The sequence below is a fragment of the Talpa europaea genome (assembly GCF_964194135.1).
Source record: "Talpa europaea genome assembly, chromosome: 9".
NCBI classification, from domain to species: Eukaryota; Metazoa; Chordata; class Mammalia; order Eulipotyphla; family Talpidae; genus Talpa; species Talpa europaea.
This window is the reverse complement of record NC_140076.1, coordinates 118,014,352-118,031,229: the sequence shown is the minus strand read 5'-3', so window position 1 is coordinate 118,031,229 and position 16,878 is coordinate 118,014,352. Positions and strand designations below refer to the sequence as shown.

At 66.9% G+C, this 16,878-nt stretch overlaps 2 protein-coding genes across 2 annotated transcripts; both read right to left on the bottom strand.

Annotated features, from left to right (window-relative positions):
• Positions 1-2,926: 2,926 nt before the first annotated feature.
• On the bottom strand, positions 2,927-3,814 carry LOC311176914 (olfactory receptor 2H2-like; the record flags this gene model as incomplete). The annotated part of the gene is made up of 1 exon (XM_084242548.1): positions 2,927-3,814. The coding sequence occupies exon 1, from the start codon at positions 3,797-3,799 to the stop codon at positions 2,927-2,929; it is 873 nt and encodes a 290-aa protein (XP_084098674.1). The 5' UTR covers positions 3,800-3,814.
• Positions 3,815-8,606: 4,792 nt separating this feature from the next.
• LOC311176913 (uncharacterized protein) lies at positions 8,607-15,285 on the bottom strand (the record flags this gene model as incomplete). Its single annotated transcript, XM_084242547.1, has 2 exons — positions 8,607-9,582; positions 14,084-15,285. 2 exons carry the CDS (start codon positions 15,283-15,285, stop codon positions 8,607-8,609), a joined length of 2,178 nt encoding a protein of 725 aa, XP_084098673.1.
• Between the last annotated feature and the right edge of the window lie 1,593 nt (positions 15,286-16,878).

The window sequence follows — 16,878 nt, the reverse complement described above, 5'->3', positions numbered from 1 at the left end:
ACAGGAAGTTCTCCCCTTCATCTCTAGGGGCTCCCCCTAGAGAATCTTGTATATTAACACGTCCAAGTCATAAAAGAAAGAAAACCTGGAAACATCTGGATCATGATAGTGAAACAGCTGTAAAGTCCAGAATCCAACTCACAGTGTAGGAGGAAAAGCTCAACAAGTATTGAGAAGCAGACTCTGATGTTTACAAGGGTATTTATTACTGATCACATCTGTCTTTCCTGTTCACCCCCATTCTTTGTCGGAAAGACCCACCTCCGCTGTGGGGGGGCAGGAGCAGCGGGTCCCTCACCCTGCGGCTCCACCAGTCAATTGTGGCGGGTGCGCCCGGGAGGCCTTTTATCTAACAGCGCACTTCCTGGATCCTAGTGTCGCCCAATCGTGGAGCCGCTCGGCTCCCGGCGGGTGCGCTGTGAGCTGATTGGTGCTAAACGGTCCAATCAGACTTTTGCTACCAGGCCCCGCCTCTCACCACAGGTCCTGGCGGCAGTTACTCCCAGAGCCTGTTTATGCAAAGTGCGCTTCCTGGGTCATGGAATGGGCCAATCAGTGCTATGGGCTGATCGGTAAACGGTCCAATCAGCCACAGGATTGAAAAATGGTCCAATCAGACTTGTGGGCGGGGCAGCCCGGGAGCGGGTATAAACCAGGGCTGGCGGGGGCGGCAGGGAGACGACGCGGGCCGCCCCCGGGGAGGAGCTGGAGCCGGAGGCGGGTCCGGAGCCGCGCACGGGACAGAGACAGCCGCGGCCCTGGAAGGAAGAAGGCGCAGCTCCTGTGAGGAAGGCGGGGAGCGGCGTCGCCAGCTGTTCCCCGGGAAGGGGAGGCGCCGCAGGGCGCGGCCTGAGACGGAGCTGCTCTGCACTGGCCGCCCGAGGGGGGCTCTGGGCCCGGTGCTGCCCGGCGCTCCTGGCGGCGGGGGCCCCCACGGCGGGCTTTCCCCTCCGCGTGTGCACCGAGCCCCACGGTGGCGGCTGTGGCCTTTGGAGTCCGAGGGCTCTTGCGAGCGAGAGCGCGGGCGAGGCCCACGGGCGACGGCTGCCTTCGCGGGGGGCCCGTCCTCGGCGGGGCGCCTGGCGGCGCTGCGGGGTCAGCCCGCGGCCTCGCTGTCCCCCCGCCTGGCTCGCGCCTTGCTGCCGTCGTGCGGCCGCCGCGGGTGGCTCAGCACCGGTGACGCTGGCGCGGGTCGGCCCGCGGGGCCTGGTCGCGGCGGGCACGAGGGACACGGGCGGCGCCGGCGGGGCGCGGGCCTCACGGGGGCGCCCTGACACCCGCGCGGGCGCCGCTTCGCGCGCCCCACAGCCCCGCGGTCCGGGCAGCTGGGGGGGGGGGCGTCCGTCCCTGCATCTCGCGGGCTCTTCCCCGCGGGGCGTTGGTGGGTCGTCGCCTGGGGACCCACGACGCTGTCCCTAGTCCAGGACGGCGGAGAGCGCCACGCGGGCGGGCCTGGGGCGGGTCCAGCCCTCGGGAGGCCGCGCAGCTGCAGGCCGCGCCTCAGACCTTTGATGTGACGCGCACTTCCGGGGTCGTGCGCTGGGCCAAGGGGGTGTGAAGTGTGAGCTGATCGGTCCTACAGGGGCCAATCAGGCTCGTGGGTGGGGCCGCCTGGGAGGACCCCTGGGAGCCCCTGGGCGTTGCTGGAGCCCGAGGGGGCCTGTGCGTGGGGAGCCGCGCGCCCCGAGCCCTGCCGGGCCTGTCCTGGGCGGGCCAAGCCCCAGCCCCGCGCTGAGCTGCTGCGGCCCTGGGCTTTGGTGTTTGGCCTTTGGCCACTTGGGGTGTTTCCGGCGGCGCGTGGCCCGGCCGCTCTCCCGCGGGCGCGAGCGAGCCCCTGTCTCAGCCGAGCAAGGAGCGGCCGTGAGAGTCACGGTGGCCGCGGGGTCTCCACGCCGCGACGGTGTCAGCGGGGGAGGGGCGCAAGCTACAGCGCCGCCCGCGAAGGTGCCCCGCGTCCTTGCTGGGTCCCAGGTCCGTCTAGCGGGAAGACGCTTCTGAAATCTGGGGCGACTCCACCCTAACCCTGAGAGTTGTTACGTCACAGCGCAGGGCGCATGCAGTGTGGTGCTGGAGGCGTGAGCCCTACTAGCTATTTTAGGAGCCCAGTTCTCTCCTGGTCACAGTCAGCTCTGCGGTTCCTTGTGTCGGTCCCACGAGACTGTGACTCTAGAGGCTGTGGACGTCCTTTTCCCGGGAAACATCGGTGAAAATCACTGCAGGGGGCAGAAGACTGTTAAAGGGCCATGAAGTTCTGACTATGCTGCGGCGACTGACAGGGAGATCTGCTGGACTTTGAGGCCGACGGCATTTGGGGTGACCGCCAGCTCCGACAAGGCTAACGCCACCCCAGGACACGCCCCCCTGTCCTCTGACTCGCAGAGTATCTGCACTGATGTCCACTCAGGCGCCGGAAGCTTGACCCGTCCCCTCGCCTGAGGTGTGTCCTGTGGGGCCAGCGGGCGTGAGCCGTGGCGGGGTCTCTGTCCCCAGGGGAGAGGCCGACTTCGCGGGTGTCTCAGGAGGTCTGTAGGACTTCCCATGGTACCTGTGCTGCTCGTCCACCAAGAGGCCTTTAGACCTTTATTTTCAGGATGTCTGTGATAGGCTTTAAAGGTTTAAAACACAGAGATTGTAGTGAAACGGTGTTGACCCTGCATTTACCCAGAGCGGCAGCGATTTCAAAAGCAAATCAAAACACGTTTGCAAGCTCAGCTTAGGTGTGAAAACCAAGAAGGCCGGGGGGACACACAGTACAAGGACCCGACAGGCGGGTGCTGTGGGAGCTCCGGGGGCCGAGCCAGAGCCGGGGCCAGTCACTGACACCTGACGAGATAAGGGCGCCGATGCCCTAGTGGATGGAGACAGCCGGGCTGGGTTTCAGGCAGCGCAGTCGCGCAGCTGGGCCTGTGGTGACTTTGAAGCCGCCTCAGTCCTGCCCGGCCTGCCTGCCTTTCGCCAAGAGTCTCCTGACAGCCCCCTTCACGTCCTTGTTCCTCAAGGTGTAGATGAGGGGGTTGAGCGTGGGGGTCACCACCGTGTAGAAAAGGGTGAGGAACTTCCCTGCTTTCTGGGAGAAATGGCTCCGGGGTCGGATGTAGACGGCGGTTGCGGTGCAGTAGAAGAGAAGGACGACCGCCAGGTGGGAGGAGCAGGTGCGGAAGGCCTTGCTCCTGCCCTCCTGGGACTGGATGGCCAGCACCGCCTGGGCGATGCGTCCGTAGGAGACCAGGATGAGCAGGAGAGGCCCCAGGAGGAAGGTGCCGCCGATCACCGATATCTGGAGCTCGTTGACGTGCGTGTCCCCGCAGGCCAGGCGGATCAGGGCAGGGACCTCACAGACAAAGTCGTCCACCCGGTGGTGAGGGCAGAAGGGCAGCTTCATGGTGGAGGGGGACTGGACCAAGGTGCCAAAAATCCCACTGACCCAGACAAGGAAGGCCATTTTGTGACAGAGCCTGGGGTGCATGATGACAGCGTAGTGCAGGGGCCGGCACACGGCCACGTAGCGGTCGAAGGCCATGACCAGCAGCAGCACGCACTCGGCAGCCCCCAGCCCCAGGAAGATGTAGAGCTGGACGGCACAGCCCAGGTAGCTGATGGTCTTGTCCGGGCCCCACAGGTTGACCAGCATCTGAGGGATGCAGCTGGTGGTGAAGCAGAGGTCCAGCACGGAGAGCTGGCTGAGGAAGAAGTACATGGGGGTGTGGAGCTGGGGGTCCAGGTGGGACAGCAGGATGATGGTGATGTTGCCCCCGAGGGTGGCCATGTAAAAGATGGACACCAGCACGAAGAGGGTCATTTCCAGTCGGGGTTTATCTGAGAACCCCAACAGGATGAAGCCATCTGGGAAGGTGGTGTTGGTGGGTCCTTCCCGCATCCTTGTGGAAGGGAAGGCGAGGCGTGTCCGTGGAGCACCGGGAGGAGCAGAACTTGTGGCTCACGTTGTAGAAATTCAGTTACGCACGATTACTGGTGTTGCATATTCAAGCCTCTTTCACATCAGTTACTACTGGGACATGAAATTTGCTGGCCTGCATGAATATTTTGCTAGTTGAGACCTGGTGCATGTGCAGATTTTAACGTTGACACTACGAAGGGCCACCCGCCAACCCACTGAACAGTCTAGGAGAGGAGACTATTTTCAGAAACATGCAACCCGTGAAGCTTGGGTCACAAAGGGAAGGCATCATAGCTGACCAGTCAGTGCTGAGGAGGCTGGACCTTCCTACTCTCCACGAAGGCCTTCCCCGGCCTCCTGAGTTTACTGGGAATTTTATCAATAATTTACAGAAAAGAAGATGCCTGTTGCTCAGACTTTTCCAAATTGTTGAAGAGGAAGAAACAGCCTCATCTCAGCTGCACACGTGCATGGAAAGGAGGCTGAGTGTGGCCAACCAAGTGGCAGCAGACCCGGGTCAGCCCTTGAAGGGCCCCATGGCACTCAGGTGGGTAATCCCGGGGCCATGGTGGTTGGCAAGAACAAATCACTCTGATCCCGCCTATTAACAGATTGAAAGAAGTGCACGACCATCCTCGATGGGTGGAGAGCACTGAACAAAATCCACATCGGTTCATGGTAAGAGACCTGGCGCACATTGTGAGGGACATACCTTGCGTGTCAGGGCAGTGTCCACTGGTCTCAGCGGGGAGGGACGAGCCTTTCCTCTGCGATCAGGAACGAGGCAGCCGCCCGCATGACACTGGAGGTCCCGGCCAGAGCAATCAGCCGAGAAACAGAGAAGGCAGCGGCTGAAAGCAGGAAGTAAATGGCATGTTTGCTGATGACACAATCTTATATAAGGAAAATCTCAAAAACTCCACCCAGGACCATTAGATTAAATGGAAGAACTCAGTAGATGTGCAAGATCCACAACGGATATTCAAAAATCAGGAGCTTCTCTATTCCCTAACGATGGGATATGTGAATCAGTGATAAGAAAACTACCTGTTTCAATAGCAAAAGGTAAAAACAACTTATTAAAAACAAACATAGCCAAGGAGGTGCGAATGCTCTGCTTTGTCGAAAGAGCCCTAAGGGGACACGGATGGCTGGAGGGGCATCCCAAGGCCAGCGAGGGGATGGTCAGTGTGTCCGGACCACGAAGCCGTCTGGGCTCACTGAGATGCTGCCGAGCTGTCGGTGGAGCTTTTACAGAAGTAGAAAAAAGAGCCACGAAATGGACACGGACTCCGCTCCTGCTGGCGCGGCCGCCCGGGCCTGACAAGGGAGTGGGGCCACTGGGCGGAGAAGGACGTCCCCCAGCCGGCCGCGGAGACTCACAGAGAAAGTCCATGCAGAGTGGGCTGAGGACTCGGATGTGTGGCCCGGAGCTGCGAAGGAGGAAGGTGCTCCCCCGGCACGGGCCAGGCAGGACCAAGACCCTGATGCCTACATCAGGAGCGACAAAACGGAGAACGAAGAAGAGGGACTGCGTGGGTGGGAGCCCCGCAGAGCACGAGGGGACCAGCCACGCGGGGCACCGGAGGGCGCAGGACAGGGAGCCCACGCGCGCGGCAGGAACAACGCGGGAGGGAACAGTGGTTTGGGTGGTGGTCGCCCGGCTGGCGGGGGGTGGGGTGCTGGGGCCGACTCACGCGGGAGCCGCAGCTGAGCATCCACGGGACCGGGATGAACGCGCCGCCGAGGACGGCCCTGGCGCTGGAGGAGCTGAGCGGCTCCGCCCCGGCGAGCACGGATGCCCCAGGTGCGAGACGGAGCCACCGCGGGGCCTGGTCCCGCTCCGGGCCGTGGCGGGAAAACCCCCAAAGGGAAGGCGCCCGCTCCCGGGGTCAGGGCAGCGTCAGGGCCGGGCCGGATGCGGGCGCGGGTGTCCCGGGCGGGACCTCGCCACGTGGCCGCGCTGCGCTGCTCTTCAGGCAGGAGCGAGGACGTCCTGGCATCCGGGGCGGCTGGGGGCTTGGAGGCGCCTCCTCCCTGATCTAAAAATCCAAACCCAAACTCCCAGTAAACAGCCACTTTTGTGGCACTGGGGCAGGGTGGGCGCGGGCAGATCAGCGGGCCCCAGTGGAGAAGGGGTGAGCTCCCAGGGTGTAGACGGAGCCCCTTTGGAGACAGGCCCTGTCATGGGTGGCCTCTTCTCCCGGGTAGACCGGGGTGGCCATTTTGCGCTGGGGGGCCTGCCCTGTGGGGGCCGCGCGTTGGGGGGAGCTATTGAGACCACGCGCCACCCTCCCTACAGGATCAGGGCCCCCCCACCCCCGTGCTCTCAAGCTGCCCTTTGGTGCCCAGCGAAGAGGCTTTATGTCAGGATGTGTGTCTTGGGTGACCCCCCGGCAATCACAGGGTGCTCCTGAGGCCCAAGCAGCAGACGGGACACTGAGTCGTGCAGGGCTGACGGGGCGTGGGGGGTGGTGGCCCCTAAGCGAGCGTGAGGCTGCCCTGGGACCTCGTGCCCCTGAATCCTCGCCCCTGAGGAGACAGAGGTTGCCCCGGTATGCTCAGCTGGGCCCGGCGCTCCCGGGCCAGGGCTTCTTCCCCTGGACTTGCAGTTCAGCGCCCGGTGGGGCCCCTGCTCATTTTCTGCAGGGGGCGGGGGCGCCCGATAGCGCAGGTGGGCGCGTCTCACCTCCCGGAATGGCTGCCGGCCCCCCGCGCCTCGAGCCCCCTCTGTTCTCTCAGCCTCTTCCTCGGCCCGGTGGGGGCAGCTCCTTGCCCCGCCCGTGATCCTGCCCAGCAGGCCCTCGTGCCCTCCCAGCCCCGCGCCCCCCCCCCCCCCCGCACCTCCTCCCGCTCCAACCCTCTGGTCTGGCTGTTCGGATGCGCGGGTGAATGGGGCTGGGCGGCCTCTGTCTGTCGGTCTGTCTGTCTGGCCTTCGCCTCCAGCCTCAAGGGCGTCCCTGGCACCAGCCAGGACAGCTCCTCACTCTGAGCCCCGCTGCCTGGGCCCGGGCTGCTCACGGCCGCCCTCCTCGCTGCTCCTGCTGTCCTGTGCCTGGACGTGCCCCGCCCGAGCCCCCCGGGGCCGCTCGCTGCTCCCGCTCGCGCCCCTCCGGCCAGCGCAGGGCCAGCGCCGCTCACCTCCAGGCGCCACGGGGCTGCGGCGGGGGCTCCGGCCCTGCCTTTATTACGCCTGGGCAGACCTCAGCGGCTGGCGCGGGAACCTGGAAATTTCCTCCCTATTCCGGGGAGGCTGAGCAGCCGAGGCTGATGAGGCCCTGGGGGCCCCCCCAAGAGGGAAATCAGCCGGGTCTGCAGGTGAGGTCTCCCGGGGTCGGCTCGCCCTGAGCTCGCGCCTGCCCCTCTGGCTCACGACCTGCCGTCCGTGGACTTTCCTGTCCCAGACTGGCTTCGCAGCAGACGTCCAGGGACCCCTGGTTCTGGGCCTTGTCCCCGCCAGCTGCCCGAGGTGCCCGGCTGAGCCACAGGAGGCCCAGCGAGGCCTGTATCTTCTCTGTATCCCGAGCTGCACCCCCGGGGGTCAGGCTTCCCCAGCCTTTGGCCCCGGCCCCTGCAGTGGACCTGTGCAAACCAGCCCCTGCGTGTTTCTGAGGGTGGACTCCTGGGGCTGGAGACACGTGGCGGAGGGGAGACCACCCGGCCTCTCGCCGCCCCGGCCCCTGCCTGCGGCAAAGGAGCAGAGGAAGGCCAGGCCCCGGACCCCCTGCGCTGGGGGAGGACGGTGTCTCCTCGGTGCTCTCGGCTCGGCTGCCCACTAGCCGTGGGGCCTGGAAGGGTGGCAGGTGTTTGCCCGGCCTCCCTGTGCCATCTCTGGCTGGGTCCTGGCCCTCTTGGGAGGTCCTGCGCACTGCCGGGGGTGGGTGCCCTGGGCGGACCCCGTTTCTGCCTCCAGTGGCAGCCGCAGCTGGGCTTGACCGCTTCGGACCCTGTCTCCTGGCTTCCCGAGTGTGAGTGCTGGGGCTGGGAGGGGCAGGCCCAGAACTGCTCCGCGGAACTGTGCAGAGGTTGGCTGGGCCCAGTCCGGGCACCCACGGTCCTGGACCCGGCCTGTTGCCACCCGTGGGTGGGCGGACAGGGTCCTCTGACCTGGAACCTCACGGCCTCTCCCGCCTCACCTCTGCGTCTGGGTTACCCTCCTGTCGGGATGGGGCCCAGGGACCCTCCCACGCCTCACGCTCTGGGGGCGTAGGGGCGGGTCGTGACCCTGTGTGCGGCTGCAACTTGGAGCCCCCAGACATCAGCTGCCAGCACCCCCTCGTTACTCCCGCCTCCCCCTCCCAGGAAGCACGCTGGCCTGGCCTGCAGACCGCGGTGCGGGAGACGTCCTGCAAAGACCTGGCCACAGGGAGATGGGCCGACCCGGCCAGGAGGAGGAAGTAGTGTCCTTCCTCTTTGGACGTTTTTCAAAGCCAAATAAATTCATGGAGCATTAAACACACGAGGACGAACACACGTTTACTGTGAGTGATGGAAGGCCGCGTGCCAGGGCGCGTTTGTGGCGCGACGGAGAGGAGGCAGGGGACTTGGAGGGGCGCGGTGGGCATCATCCAAGGGTGTGACCGCACTTAACGGAGCGCGGTTCTGTCCAGGCCCGGCGCTGGCCCTGCGGGCGGCTGTGGCCTCCAGGGCGTGGCCGGGGTGTGGCCGGAGTGGGGCTGCCTGCTCGGAGGCAGGGCCGGGGCCAGACTCAGCCGCGGCACAGCCTCCAGACCCTGCCCAGGAGCCGCCGCAGCGCGCCCTTCACGTCCTTGTTGCGCAGGGTGTAGATGAAGGGGTTCAGGGTGGGGGTGATGATGGAGTAGAAGAGGGAGATGAACTTGCCCTGCTCCTGCGAGTAGCGGGAGGGTGGCTGCAGGTACATGTAGATGGCGGGCAGGTAGAAGAGCGACACCACCAGCAGGTGGGAGGAGCAGGTGCCCAGGGCCTTGCGCCGGCCCTGCCGCGAGCGGATGCGCAGCACGGCGCGGCCGATGAAGACGTAGGACAGCAGGATGAGGGCCAGCGGCACCAGCACGAAGAAGGCCACCAGCACGGCCAGCGTGGCGTCGTTCACAGCCGTGTCCGCGCAGGACAGCTTGATCATGGCGGGCACCTCACAGAAGAAGTTGTCCAGCACCCGCCGCCCGCAGAAGGGCAGCTGCACAGTCAGCACCACCTGCACCAGGGAGTTGCCGAAGCCGCTGAGCCAGGCCACGGCCACCAGCCTCTGGCACAGCGGCCGGTGCATGATGACGGCGTACCGCAGGGGCTCGCAGATGGCCACGTAGCGGTCCAGCGCCATGGCGGCCAGCACGATGCACTCGGTGCAGCCCAGCCAGTGGAAGATGGCGTACTGCACCGTGCAGCCCGCGTAGCTGATGGTCTTGCGGGAGCTGCCCATGTTGGCCAGCATCTGGGGCACCGTGGTGGTGGTGTAGCAGAGGTCCAGGAAGGACAGGTGGCTGAGGAAGATGTACATGGGGCTCTGCAGCTGGGCGTCCAGCCGGGACACCAGGATGATGGAGATGTTGCCCAGCATGGCCAGGACGTAGGACGCCAGCAGCACGATGAACAGGGGCAGCTCCAGCCATGGCCTGTCAGAGACGCCCAGCAACACGAAGTCCTTTGGGGGTCCCCCTGAGAAGCTCTGGTTGTCACCCCTCATGCTGAGGCATTTTCTGCACCTGTGGGGGGCGCAGGGTGGGTACAGATGGGTGCATGGCAGAGCCTGGAGGGGCTGGCCTATGCCACTGGGGACTTCTGCCTGGGCTGGGCCTGGCACCCTGACCCTGAGCATGAGGGGTTCCCTGGTCAGGGAGAGACATGGCCCTGATGGCTGGGCACCCTGGACAGTGTCCTTGCCGAGCAGCTGTTCCTGGCGGACACCCCTGGCTCCACGTGGGGTTCCACCACTGCCTCGAGAGTCCTGGCTCCCGAGCGCGACAGCCCCTAGCCCCACCCCTGCCCAGGACCACAAACGCAGCCCAGCCCCACAGGTGGACGACGCGGGCAGCTTGTCCCTCCTCCCGGCCTTCACAACGACTAGGTCCCCGCATGTCCCAGCACCCACACGACCGGCGTTCACCGCACGGCACCCACGCACCCCCTGGCGCCCTTGCGACCCCAGGCCTTTTCCCGCGGGAGCACGCGTGGGGCTCAGTGGGGGCTGGGGTGGGGTGGGCACGTCCTGCCACTTTGGGCGGGCGTCTGCTCGACACCTCGTGGCCATGCTTGCTGAGGACAAACTTCTCCTCAGGGCCTACACCTGCTGGAAAAGGCACTTGGCAAGATGGCGGGCACAGAGGGCCAGCGCCCCAAGGTGCTGACCGCTGGTCCCTGGGTGGGCGTCACTGCTTGCGGGGGAGGGGGCCAGGCCTGGTGGGGCCCTGAACTCCCAGTGGCCAGAGGGGACCAGCTCCGCCAACCGGGGGGAGCGGCCCGATAGAGGTGAGGGTGCTCGTCCCGCACGGTGAGTGTGGCAGGCGTGTTCCACACACATGCACCTCACACACACTCACTCCATGCAACAATAGTCACAGACACACACAAGCACATTCACACGCATGAATACACACATGAACATACACAATCGTACACACGCGGGCACATCACACGCCGACCCCAGGCGGACACTCAGGTTCGAGTCAGGCCCTTTGCAGGGGTCTCCCTGGGTCCCAGCTCCAGGACGCCCCGGCCCCTCCGCTTCCTCGCTCAGGAGGCGGCCCCGTGTGCCCGGTCCGCAGAGGCTGCAGCCCAGCAACTTGCCCGGGACAGCGGCTGCCCGGACGGCCCCCTCTCCCCAGGAGCCGGGCTCTGCTGGCCCACGCCCTCTGCTGGGCCCGGCGTCAGGCTGCCCGCTGGCGGCAGCGTGCACACGGGGGCGCCGTGGTGACCCAGGACCCTGCGTGTCACCTGCCCGACGAGCAGGCAGCGGCGTGTGGGCGGCTTGGGAGGGCCAGGCGGGCTTGGGGGCTTGCTGCCGGCTGGACCCAGGCCCCTTCCCCATCGAAATCCTGCCTGACCCGTCCGCCGCCCGGATGCCAGGGAGCAGCAGCTGCCAAGTCCCCCCGGAGCTGGCAGGTGGGGTCCGGCGTGGGCAGCCCAGCCCTGTCCTGCTCTGACTCTTGGACAGAAGCTCTGGTCTGAGGGAAGCACAGACGCCAGGCGGGTCCGCTTCGACCCGGCTCCAGCTCCGTGAGCTGACGGCCGCCAGCCCCGCCTGGCCTGGGCACCCGGGCCCCAGGGCCTCCCCCGCCTGCCGGCCCGTGCTGGCCGCTCTGCCCGCGGCCCCGCTGCTCTGCCCTGCCAGATTCCAGCCTGTGGCCCGGGGCCCGCCCCCGGGTGCTGGCTTCTGGGGGCTGAGTAAGGGGCGGTTGTGTCAGCGCAGGGGCTCCCTGCCACCCTGGGGCCGCCCCTCCTGCCCTCGGCAGCAAGTGCTGCTCTGAGGATGCGCCCGGCTCCTTACCTGGGCTCGCCTCCCTGCCGAGGGCAGCCTGGCCGGCAGAGGGGCGGCCCCCGGCTCCCCGTGGGGGGCGGGCGGGGCCTCCACCTGGGGCTGTCAGCAGGCGCTCACCTGCCGGGGGGCGCGTCCCAGGGTGAGCGCGGGGGCGCCCCTGGTGTGCTCTGCTCGAGGTGATGCCCTCACCCCTTCCTCCTTTAAGGGCGCTGCCCGCTCCCCAGACGTCAAGGGGAAGCTCGCTCTCCGCTGGCTGGAGCGATCCCCGATGTTTTCTTTAATGAGCGTCTGAGGGGTTCACTGATAATTGTTGCGGGGCGCGTCTGGGGTGCAATTAACCGCAAATCCTAAAAGAGCGGGCCGGGGGCCGGTGGGGCGGGCTCTGCCTGACTGGCAGCTGGATCGCGCGTGGCTGGTCCTCGGCATGTGCCTGGACAGGTGCGTCCCCCCTCCCCCCCTTGGCCGTGTCCCCCCCACGCCGTGTCCTGCAGCTGCGCGCCTCTTCCGGCCTCGCTGCACGACGGGCGGGCGCAGGGCAGAGCGACATTGTGCGGTGGCGCCGAGCACCTCCGGCTCCCCACGGGCGGATGCCTGTTCACGTGTCCCCTGGACGGGGTGGACTGGACAGCCTGGAGGGGTGTTGGGAGCGACGGCTGGGAAGGGCAGGGATGGGTGTGCCCGGCAGGGGTGGGCGTGCAGCCCAGACAGCCCCTGTGCCTGATGGCGCACCAGAAGGTCGCTCTGGAGACCCTGCACGGGAGGTCACTGCCCCTCACACAGCTCCAGTCACTGCCGCGTCCACCCTCTCCCCGGCCACGCAGGTGGGGAACCGCCGCCTGCACCACGCGGCCTGGAGCCCTGGTGGGCGTTGCATCCTGTCTTCAGCTGCTGCTGGGCCAGAGGAGTCTGTCAGCTCTGCCAGCTGCCCATCGGCCGGCAGTGACCACGGCGTGTCCAGGAGTCACTGACCCCGCGGGAGGCTGTGTTTGCTGCCGCCCAGCGTTGGCCCACCTGGCCCAGAGGCACCTGTGATTTGCATCTTTATTTTAATCAATTAAAATAAAACCACCCAGACCTCCCAGCCGGCCGGCGAGTGGAAGCTCCGTGCAGCCCAGCCAAGGCGGGGTGGGGGGAGCACAGCAGCGCTGGGAAATGAAGGGGGGCTGCTTTTTTGAGGATAATGTTTCAGAAATAAAATGTGAATGGAAAGGCCTACATGTTCAGTTTAATCACGCAGGAAAACCAAATGGGAGAAAAGCCTCCTAGTGGAACGTTTGGGAGAAGAGAAATATTAAGAAAGTTAAGACTCGAGATTTTGAAACGAGAGCAGGACGGGGGCGGCTGGACAAGGCGGTCACAGCAGCTGCATGGGCGAGACGAGCTGTCCCTGCCACGCTGGTGTCCGAGGCCTCCGGGGCCCCGGCCTGTGGTGGAGGCGGCCCAGGAGGACGGTGGCTTCAGGAAGACGCGACAGAGCGGCCCCTGCTCAGTGACGGCTGTAGCTGCCCCGTGAGTCTGAGGCCAGCGAGCGTCCACTGCTCAGCAAGCCCAGGAGACAAGACAGCCGGGTGGGCAAAGCCACTGGCCAGCTGCCGGGGGGCCGCCCCCTGCGCCTGCCGCCCTCCTGCGGGGAGCGCACGTGGCCTGGGCCGCGACGAGGCGGGCATGAGAGCCGGCCCCGCAGGCCGTCTGCAGGCCCCCGGGCGGCCCCGCGTGGTCGGGGCTCGCCTGGCTGCGCCCTGCAGTTGCGTGCGTGCACGTCTGTCCTTCCCGCTCCACCCCAGGGCTGGCGTCCAGGCCGAGGAGGCGGCCGCTGGGGCCCTCGGGAATGCGCCCACTTCGTCATTTCAAGGAGAGGCCCCTCATCCCGGGCGCACATGCTGGGTGCCCACAGAGCCGCGGGGAGCGGGAGCCAGACTGGCGAGGGTGGAGGCTGGTCCCCACCGCTAGCCCTCTCCAGAAGGGGGGGGACTTACAGGCCCCCCTCTGAGGAAGGCTTTATGGTCTCTCGGTGCCGGAACTTACCAGGAAGTGACATAAACCGTGTCAGCGAGATGCTGCGTGTTCCCGAGTGACACGGACGCGTGCGTGTGCGGTCCGTCATCCACCGTCCACCCATCGTCCACCGGCCATCCATCCCCCCTTCCCTGCAGGCTGCTGCGCTGCGCTTGCTGCCCGGTGCCGGGGTCCAGCAGTGGCAGGAGCGGCCGTCCCCAGCCCCTGTGCCGGTGTCCCCAGCACTCTGCCCACCCCTGACCCTGGGTCTGCCCACCAGGCCCCTGGGGTGCGCCCGTGATCCTCCTTGTGCTGCTCCAGGCCGGGCCGGGCCCTTGCTGCTCACTGAGGACCCGCTTGTCTTCCAGAAAATGCCCTTTCACGGCCCCCAGGATCAGGCCGGGGCATCTGTCCCATCCCAGCCATCTCAGGCGGCAAGTCGTTCCTGAGATCCCCCAGTCGCACGGCAGGTGTCACCAGGCGCTGGGAGAGAGGTGGGGGTGCCCCGCTCCGCGCGAGCTCCCCGTCCCCTCATAGGCCTTGCTGAGAACCCAGACAAGCGGCTCCCGCTCCTCCCCACCGCGCCCTCGGCCTCCTGCTCCTGCCCTCACTGTGGGGAGGCCTGCGGGGCCACCCGGCCAGGAAGGGGCAGCCCGAGGGCGGGTGCAGAGCCCCAGCGAGCTGGCAAGGGGGAGCGAGGGCCCCCAGACCATCCCCTGCTCCCCCCACCGGACCTTCCTGTTCGCAGTCCCAGCGACCCCCTTTCAGGATCAGAGCCCACGCGGACAGGCACCCAGGGGTGCGCTCTAGACGTGTGTTTAACGAGGAAGAAACGCGGCGAGTTCCCCAGGTGGGATGGCCTGGCCAGGCGCTGGCGGGACGTGAGGATGGCTCCCGGCATCACACGGCACAACTTCCCCAAACTGAGAGCCGGCCCTGTGGCCGGGGCGCGAAGAGGCGTGTGCCAGGCCCCAGCGGGCAGCCCCGGGGGCCGCCGCTCCAGACCCGGGGTGCCCGCCCAGGCTTCGGGCTCGGGGAGCTGGTGCTCTTCCCCTCCTGGGGTGTCCTGCCCCCTTCTGGCCTGGGAAGCGCCTCGGGCCGGCGGCTGCAGGTCCATGTAGATGCCGGGTCCGAGGGACATGAGCACGACCGCCAGGTGGGAGCTGCAGGTGCTGAGCGCCTTGGACCTGCCCTCGCCTGCCGGCGACCGCAGCACGGCCCTGGCGATGGACGCGTCGGACACGAGCACCAGCACGGGGGCCACCAGCACGAAGGGCAGGGCGCCCACCACCAGGGACAGGTCGTTGGCCGTGGTGTCGCCACAGGCCAGCTTGATCAGCACGGGCACCTCGCAGAAGAAGAAGTGGTCCAGCCTGCCGTGGCCGCAGTGAGGCAGCTGGAAGGTGAGCGTGGCCTGCACCAGCGCGTTGGCCAGGCCGCTGACCCAGGCCACGGCGGCCAGCTGCACGCATGCCCGGGGCGGCATGAGGAGGGGGTACCGGAGGGGCCGGCAGATGGCCACGTGGAGGTCGTAGGCCACGACGGCCAGCAGGGCACACTCGGTGCACCCCGTCCAGGGGAAGAGGTAGGCCTGCGCCACGCAGCCCCAGAAGGCCACGGTCTTGTCGGGGCCCCTGAGGTTGGCCAGCAGCGGGGGCACGATGGTGCTGGTGACGCGGAGGTCCCGCACGGAGAGGTTGCCCGGGAAGAAGTACATGGGGGTGCGCAGCCTGGGGCCCAGCAGGGAGAGGACGATGGAACCGTTGCCCAGCAGGGTCGGCAGGGAGGAGAGCAGGAAGGCGCCAGAGAGCGGCATCTCCAGCCAGGGGTGGTCCGAGAAGCCCACCAGGAAGACGGTGCTGGGGAAGCTGGTGTTTGCTCCCTCCGTGGCCTCAGCTGGCCTGGGCTGGAGGAGAGAGTGGGTCAGGGGCCCCATGACCTGCCGGCGGCCATCGGCCCTGGCTGCGCCCCAAGGCGCTGTAACGGGCGGCCCTGTGCCGTCCCGGGGTCCTGCGGTGCAGCCCCAGCGCGGCCACTGAGCAGGGCGGGGCCTGCAGGACGGGACTGGCCGCCCGCCCGCGGCCCACCCTGCCCAGGGCCGTCCTCTGCGGCCGCTGCTTGGAAGGCTGGGCCGGGCTGGGGCCAGTCCCCGGCTTTGTCATTTTGTTTCAGAAGGGACAGTAAAGCGAGTCCTGCTTTCACACATTCACTTGAAAAATGTAGACGAATTCCTTTGTGTTAAGGTCTGGGGGTACGTCCGTCGCCCCCGTATCTGCCGCTGTTTATCTGTCACCCAAGCACTCACCTCCCGCCCGCCCGCCCCGGCCGCCCCGCCTCCTCCCGGCCCCTCTCCCTTCCACCGTGTCCCTCCTCTCCTGGGAAGGGGCGGCGGCTGCGGGGCGGCCCCTGAGGCCGGGACAGGACGGAGCCCAGCGCAGGAGGCGGCGGGCGGCTCGGGGCCCGGGGGCCGCGGGGGCGTCACCGCCAGGCAGGCAGCCCCAGCCCGCAGCCCCGGCCGCGCACCTCCCTGGGCCGGCTCGGTCAGCACGTGTTTTCGGGAGCGGGTGGGGGGCCCGCGGGAGGGCCGGCCCGGCCTGCAGCCCCGGCTGTGCTGTGCGGCCACCGACCCGCCTTCCCAGCGTCCGCCTCGGCCGCGCTCCTCACTTGGCGCCTCGTCCTTCTCAGCTCACCTTTTGCACTTTTCCGGGGGCCTCCCCGGTGGCGCGGCGGGGCGCGTGCAGAGCCTGAGCTGTCTGCAGCCCCAGCAGCGTGGGTTCAATTCCCGGCCGGCCCGGGGGATTCCCACAGGGCGCGCAGGCCCCTCCTGTCTCCCCGCTGCTCCCTCTCCCCGCTGCTCCCTCGGCAGCGTGTTTCCGCCTGTCCTGCTCCCCACTCTGTCTCTGGGGAGTCCTCTCACCCCCGCACCTCTGGCCTGCACCCCGGCTCTTGTATGATGAATAAATCAATCTTTAAAAGTAAATAAATTTTTCCTGGGTGCCCCCCAATTCCTTCCAAGATGTGCTGTCTTCGCCATCTTTTCCCCGCAGACTGGAGTCCCCCATCGTCTCATTTCCTTCCCGCCTCGAGCTTCTCTTAGGGGAGAGAGAATTCTGGAGCCCCAGTGGTGCCTCACGCTCAGCCCAGGTGTGGGGGACGCCCCCGGGGTCCCCTTGGTGTGGCCCCCCGCCCCCCGGGGTCCGCTCAGTCCTGGGGCCCCGCTCAGGGCACCGCACCCCTGGGCTCTGCTTGGTTCGCCCGCCCCACCCCAGCCGCGCTCAGGCAGGGGCCCCCGAGGCTCCACACCCGTCTCACCCTCAACCACCCTGTCTCCACGCGCAGCCCCGCAGCCTCCCCACCTCACGTGGGTTCTCCACGCCCGTCTCCGGCTCCCTTGCCCCAAATTCTCCTCGACTTTCTAGACTTGGTTCAACTTTTGCTTCCGTCTAAGCCAGGCCCAGGCGGGTGAGTGGGGTGGGGGCGAGGCAGCGGCCGGGGAGGCTCCTGGGGAGGGCCAGCCCCTGGCCTGTAT